The sequence below is a fragment of the Phragmites australis genome, chromosome 13 (assembly GCF_958298935.1).
Source record: "Phragmites australis chromosome 13, lpPhrAust1.1, whole genome shotgun sequence".
NCBI lineage: Eukaryota > Viridiplantae > Streptophyta > Magnoliopsida > Poales > Poaceae > Phragmites > Phragmites australis.
The window spans coordinates 17221542-17229074 of NC_084933.1; the positions used below are offsets into that span (position 1 = coordinate 17221542).

The 7533-nt window shown below is 43.3% G+C and overlaps 1 protein-coding gene across 2 annotated transcripts; it reads left to right on the forward strand.

Annotated features, from left to right (window-relative positions):
* Positions 1 to 2951: 2951 nt before the first annotated feature.
* On the forward strand, positions 2952 to 5379 carry LOC133888617 (fibrillin protein 5 homolog). Of its 2 annotated transcripts, none has more exons than XM_062328928.1 (6): positions 2952 to 3478; positions 3747 to 3869; positions 4309 to 4407; positions 4513 to 4557; positions 4655 to 4728; positions 4866 to 5379. In XM_062328928.1, the coding sequence occupies exons 1-6, from the start codon at positions 3119 to 3121 to the stop codon at positions 4882 to 4884; spliced, it is 720 nt and encodes a 239-aa protein (XP_062184912.1). In that variant the 5' UTR covers positions 2952 to 3118; the 3' UTR covers positions 4885 to 5379. The 2 variants fall into 2 exon arrangements, with proteins under 2 accessions (XP_062184912.1, XP_062184911.1); XM_062328927.1 differs by having other exon boundaries at positions 2954 to 3478; positions 4889 to 5379.
* The last annotated feature ends 2154 nt before the right edge of the window (positions 5380 to 7533 follow it).

Genomic DNA, 7533 nt, shown 5'->3' on the forward strand with positions numbered 1-7533 from the left:
ATGGAAAGTCCCCAGGCTGCTAATTTTGAGAAACCACGCCGGGATTCCTAATTGACAGTAGTGAAGAGCTTATTACCAATGTATTTCATATTTTCTTGAACATATGTTTTATTATGTCGTCAATATTGTCCGTCTTAAGAGTTGTTTGACTGTAACCTCATGTCTATCTTTTTTCTTTTTCGCGAATAACCTCATGTCTATCTTGTAAAATAAGATGCAATTGTAACTTTTGCCTGCTTTCAGGTATACTCTGGTGCTAGGCCTTTGTTGGAGAAGGCAATGAAAATTTTGGTTGAGGGTTTGGTGGACATCTTTCTTGGTGTTTTTCATGAGAACAAGACCAAAGATATCAGATTGTTGGATGCAAATGGTTTTTGTCAGCTCATGCTTGAGGTTAGTGTTTTGTTACTTTTATTTGCCACAAGATTCTTCAAGAGTCTTAACTATGTAAACATTCAACCTGTCTGCTTAATTTACCACCTTTTGTGTTACATGCCTGCAGCTTGATTACTTTGAGACCGTACTGCATGCATACTTTTCACCTGAGGCACAGCAGTCTCTGAAATCCTTACAAGAGAATTTGTTGGAAAAGGCCTGTGAAACTGTGGCAGAAGCTTTAGAGAATCCGGGGCACCACCGTTGACCAACTCGTGGCAGTGAAGATGCTGCATCAGATGATAGACAAGTGCCATCAGTATCACCTGACGATTTGCTTGTAAGTGCCCCAAAATGTGCTACTGATAGATTCCTGTGCATGTGCAAATTGATGATAGATGGAAAATACATCTGTCAGGGTAGTGTGACAATAAATTTGTGAAATTGGAGCTTTCTGCTACATCCTTCATCATGTTGAATGGAGCTCTCTTGCTGGAAACTTTTGTTTCCTGCTGTAGGTATTTTTACAACGGACCATTATAATTGAATTTATTGTTTTCTTGCCAGGTGGTTGCTCAGCAGTACAGTAGTGATCTGCTGCAAGGGGAGCTGGAGATAACCCGATTAAATATTGCGTGCTTCATGGAGTCGACTCATCAATCAACATCTGCACCTGCTGGCTCAAAGCCTTCTGCTTATCCTTCTTACCAGGCACCAGCACCACATCATGTACCGGTTCAAGTGTCCTCCCCTAATTTTAGAAGGCAGCAGACAAGTACAGATTCTCCTGTAGTCTCAAGGCGGCGCCGGTGAGCTAAAATGCTGAGGGCATCATTCCCTCATTGGCGTGGCCTCTTCCCTGATTTCTCTTCTTGCCCCCCCCCCCCCCTCTTGTGCATGTTTTTTGTTTCTTGTAATTATCATCCTGTTGTCATGTATTATGAATTTTGATCCATTCTTTTGGTGTTGTAAGATGAAGAGGGGGTACAGTTGCTGCTGCACGGGACCATCTAATTGTATAATCTCCATGAGTCAAATATTATTGCCATGTTGTCTCAAGATACCACTATAGCTTTATTTATCTGCAAGTCTCCTGCAGTCATTACCGCATCTGCTGTAATCATTTATCTGATTGTGTATCCGAACATTTACTAACATTGTGTCAGGAGGTTTGTACTTTGTTCTATTCTTGATCTGTCCGGTCTGCATGCTTTGTGGGAATCGTTTTCAGTGGACTTGTTCTACCGTAAGTCCATAACAACTGACTCTGTATATATGTATATATTTTTCTTTTTGACATCGACTCTGCATACCTTAGTTGAACTTGAGTGATGCTATTTTCATCTGAAATATCCCTTGGTATGAAAAGAAAAAAAGGGTACGAAATGTCGTCTAATGTGTTATTGATGTGATTTCATTTGTGAATTCGAATAACAGCAGATGGATCTTGTTTTGCATTTTATTGAGCATGTGGACTCAAAATATCCCTCGAGGTCTTGATGATTGCTGTGGACCCGTAAAGCCCTTCTATCGAACTGTTGAATGCAGATCGACATCGTTCCATTCTCCAGTAGCAGTCCATGTTGCATGTGCTGCCGTTCTCTTGTTTATTCAGGACTCCTCCATTGCGTGCATGTTCTACCTGTGCATTATCGCTCGCACATGTCGCAGTCTCCAGATCCGAGTTCACCACAAGGTTCTCACGTGCCGATTGATCTCTTAGCTCTTGCTGACTTTGCTAGCATCGAGGAAAGGAAGAGCAGCGGTGTTAGGCTATTGGCTAACGCTCAGCTGCTCACTTCTGCCCAACCAGACCGTCTTTTTAACTCAAGAAGTTGTCTCCTATTAAGGAAGACGAGATCAAACCAGACGAGCTCAAACCGTACAATGCTCGGTTATTAATTAGAGAAAACCGAGCTGAACCACATGTACAACAGATAAACAACCCAAGAAGTCTGATCTGAGCCCGCGTGTTACTTACCTCCGTCACGCTCCTATCGTTTAGCTGTCAGAGACCGAAGAAGGAAGGAGTAGTCTGGCGGTCAGGTTAGAGTTCAAGGTTGGGATTAGGGTTGGGTTCAAGGTCAGGGTCAGGTTCCATTGTCTAGCGGACCTAGAGGGAGGTCCGAGGGCGATAGGCGGTGAGGTGGAGGTGACGGGTAGAGGAGGGGGGCTAAGGCCAGCCGGACGGAGGTGCCACCGAGGGGACGGTGGAGGAGCACCCGTGTGCGGTGTTGGTGATAAGGGTGAGGACCTATAGAGACTAGCGGAGGGTGGGGCGACGGTGGGAGGACGGGTTGACGGTAGTGAGGCGGGTGGCCACAGCGCTAGCGGCCACGACAATAGGTGGGCCGTGAGGCGGAGGCGAGGAAGATGGCCGAGGGGCGCTGTCAGAGGCGGCGGCGGGTGAGATGGTGGGCCGGGCGCTCCTTGTTGTTTAGCTATCGGTGGCTGCTCGCGGGCGAATTAGCAAGGCTCTAAACAACCTATCTAAACTAGCACATGTCCTAGACAGCAGCCACTGCCCAACTACAAACAAAGCTAACTAGGCCTGATGTGGAACGTTATCCTCGTAGATGTGGCCAGAGTTCAGCAGCCAGAGGCCGGCCAGCTCCCACCCACGTATTAACGCCTCCAGAAGCAAGGCTTCGCTCGCACGGGTGCGCGCGCGCGGGAGCAGGAGAGCATGGAGCTGAGGCCGCCCTGCGACGACCGTGAGCACGCTCACTAGCTCGCCTCTGCCATGGCAGCTTCCCTCCTCCTCCCGTCGGCGCAGTGCCGCCTCGCTCCATATCCGGCGACGTCGACGAGCGGGAGGGGAGCGTTCTCGCATTGCACTCTTCGCGCTCGGCAACGGCGCAGGAGGTGGACGTCGGTGGCTGCCGTGCCTCCAAAGCAGAAGCAGAGCAACTTGTCTTGGGCGGGGACCGCTGGGTACGAGGCTGTGGGTGATGTCAAGGACGCGCTGTACCGAGCTCTGGAAGGCACCAACAGGGGGATATTTGGGATGACCTCCGCTAAGAGGTCGGAGATCCATGGTCTGGTGGAGCTGCTCGAGACCCGGAACCCCACGCCGGAGCCCACCGCAGAGCTGCAGGAGAAGGTACGAATGTATAAACTACGATGGACTTAACAGAGTACTACAGCTCTAATATTTGATATTCCAAGTGTTAAAACGTTAATTATATCTTGCATTCGTACTGCATCAATATAGGACTAATTCTCGCTAGCTACTGTCTTGGTAACTTAAACAATGTATCCACAAAATGAAAAAAGATGGATAAATACTCTTACTAGTTTGTTCGAAAGTGTATGCAACTACTACTTCAGTGAAGTACTGATAGTGGGGTGTTGGGAGGATGCTTGAAAAGGTGGATGGATGCTGGAAGCTCATCTATAGCACGATCTCGATACTGGGGAAAAAGAGGACCAAGCTCGGACTGCGGGATTTCATCAGCTTAGGGGATTTCCTCCAGATAATTGATGTCAAAGAGGTCAGTAAATGTTACCCATGGAGTTTCGGCGTGCCAATGTTTGCGACATGCCACTTCGTTCTAATCTTCCTGCATTGCTGTGGGCTACCACTTGTATACGTTTCTCCTTTTCTTCCATCAATATACACTGTCCTGTGCTGATCAGCTCATACTTCTATACCTCCATTAGTACATTTTGGATAGTGAAGTATCATAAGATAGATCCTGCACACTGGATTGCGCAGGAATGTTTTGAATTGCTCATTCTTACACGACAGCAGACATATCTATCTTATTTTGGCTTACGCAAATTGAATTGGGGTAAATACTTTCGTGGGTATAGCCATGAAGTCAGTCTCTGAACTGAGTGTTATCTGATTCTAATCGCAACCCAAGTAAGTTTGATTTTGCTATTACTTGAAATAAATGGAGATTTAGCGTCACTTCTCTACACCCAAAGGAAAAGGCGGTAAATGTGATAAAGTTCAGCGCGAGAGCATTGAAGATATTGTCGGGGAAGCTCATTATTGAAGCTTCATACAACGCTACTAGTCAAACAGTAAGGCCTTTTTCTGCTGTTCATTCCTGATTTTGGTTAGAAATTGGTTCGTCCTGATCCCTAAAAGCCTGGAACTTCCTCACAACTTGTAGCTTCTTGTTTCAGAGAGTGGATATCAAGCTTGAAAGTTCAACAATCACCCCAGATCAGGTAAGAATTTATTCTATTTATTTCCATAACATAAATGGTACCATAGGCTTGTAAATATAATGTTTCTCTTGATTGAATGTCCAATTTGGATATGCAGCTGATGAATATATTTCAGAAGAACTACGACATGCTCCTGGACATATTTAACCCAGAGGGTTGGCTAGAGATAACGTATCCTTTTTTTAACCACAGATTGTTTTAGTGCTTTCTTCCTTCTTTAATATACTTATAGCTCTTCAATCAATCAATCACCAAGATATTTTTTGTTACCAAAGCAATGGCAGCAGACTTAACCATTTTGCATACAGTGTCTTCCTCAAATTCTGAATAGATATGTCGATGAATCCTTGCGGATTGGAAGAGATGACAAGGAGAACATATTTGTACTAGAGAGAGCAGATTCATCAGAAGTTTGACAAACCGGCTATGCAACTTATGTGCACATGTTTATAATCTTCTGACAATTGAGTACGACACACCGAAAAGACATCCTGCATATCCGCAGCACACGTGGTTATTAACAACTCAGTGCAGACCGTCTCTCTCTCTCTCTCCCCCCTTAAAAGTCTATACTCTGTTATTTTCGAATTTTGATGAGCATAGAACAGCATATCCGTTCTCTGAAAGGAGTTATGCAAGCTGGGCATTTTCTATCACCCTTTACATAGAGAATTGGCTAATTGACCAACCTTATGAAGCAAACAGCTGGTGTATTTTGAATACGTATCATTGTTCAACTATTCTTCCTTGTAAGACATGATCTAATGAGTGTACAGCTCGAAAACACACGTATCCAAGTGTTTTAATTTGTTGTCCTCTGAAGTGATATCTTGTTGATCAGATCCCGAGCATTTTATGTGATAAACCAAGTGAAAATATGTCTTAGTTTATTTGTGATGAGTGATTTACAAGATTGTAGTTTTGATTTGATGAGTTTTAGGTTGCATGAGTATATCTGTATGTTGCAAATATAATCATGTCTGACCAAAGGTGAAAAAGAAATCGAGAAAACAAGTTAAAAATGTACCTTGATTTACTTATGATGAGTCTGATTTTCTTGTTCTGAAATATTCTATCTCCTAGACGCCGTAGAGAATTGAGAATTTTCATGTCTTTCCAATAACCCAAGATGCCTCAGTGAGTGCTTACCAAATTATGTCTTATTTATTGTTAGATAAGAAGCTGGCTATCAAAATAAATCTGATTAAGAATAAGAAGCCTAAGGTGGAGTATATTTAAGATGCACGTGAGATAAACTACTTAAAAGATGTTACTCTCTTTCTTTCTCTCGTTCTACTTTGCGTTTAAGTAGACAGGATTCCCTGAAATCCAAGGAGCAGCTCTTCCTTAACCGATTTGATATTAGTATTTATTTGGCTTGATGATCTTCGGTTTCGTATGAGCTTTGATGTGATTTAAATTGATTTGGGATTTTATTTGAGCATATTAATTATAAACTAACTGGAATTAGAGTTAGAGATATACGTTTGCTTGTCTTATGGTGTGTATGTAATGGATGCAACTTGACGGTCGATGGCGGGATGATCAGGACCAAGCGGAGTACTTGGTGCCGGAAGATCAAGGAGGCCAGGCAGAGTCAAGGGTGATTCTAGCTGAACACGTGGAGGTCAAGCAAAGCATGAAAGGCGAATGGAGATGACGTGTTGATAAAGTCAAGCGAAGAGGATGCCGGTGCAAGTGACAAGACGGCCTGAGGAATCTGGAGCGGGAGAGACTTGTCGACGGTCAGGATCGCATAACGAAGTACACGCGTTGACATAGAAGCACTTGCTTAATGTGTAAGCAAGGCGACGAGTTACGCTTTGAGAAGCATGCATACAGTTTCGTGGTTTGGTCTCAAAACTGTAGGAGGATTGGAGGAGTACGTGGCACCATCACGAAGCTTGTGTCGAGGCGAAGCTAAGTCATGAAGGCACTGCGGTCGTCCGATGAATGGAGAAGAAAATGGACCAAAATACTCTCGGTGGTAGGTATGAGTGTACTATAAGAGATGAGTATTTTGAGAAAAAGCTTAGAAACTTAGGGGTTAAGCTTTCTAGGCTTATAAATAGAGGGGTAGGGCTATGAGAGAGTTTGAACCAGCCATTTGATCCTCCTTGTGCCACCCATTTGAGAGTTTAGAGTTAGGATTTTAGAGAAGAGAATGATGAGTGCTTAGCCTATGTAATAAGTAAGAGTTTTGAGAGATAAATCTCTGTAATACGCCTAAAATAGGACTGGCCTCTTTGAGTAATGAAGTTTATATTTTTGCATATGTTTGAATTCCCTCCTTTAGTTTTCATCTATTGGTTCCCTTACAAATTTGGAAGTTTTTCGGTTTTTGGTTTTGATTTTTATTTTGGTTTTTGGGCTGAAATTTCAGCATCTTGTGAGGTTATTCTTCTTGTTGCTAGTGGTATAAAATTCACATACACATGCTCATGTGATGGGGTCTTGAATTCTCTTGCCCCTAGATAATCAACTTGGAGAGTTTTGTTGCTTGGTGTTCATCTTTTTTTTGTTTCTTTGTAAGTTGTGATTTTTTGAGTGCTAAGACATATGGATTGATCTTAAATCAAACCTATGGTTCATATAACATCCATGGAGTCATGTTGTCTTGATTTTTTCTTGTTAAAACTTCTCTCTATTTTTGCTTCCGCTTGAGTTTTGACGTGCGTTGGGTGATCCAAATAGGAGAAGGACATCGATTTTGCAAAAAATTGTTAAGGCATCTATTTACCTCCCTCTAGTCGCTAATCTCGTTCCTACATAGATAGAGTTTGTGTTGTCTCTGAGTCCAGAGAAATTGTATTTTTCGGATGGTTCGGTATGTAGAAAATTGTACACACCTGATAGTCTGGTGATCAGAGACAGTATACACCATAACTTTTTTCTATACGGAGGCAAAGCTTAGATTGTGCACCAGATGGTTCGGTGTTCAGGGGATGTGAACACTGGAGCATTTTCCAGAGAGGT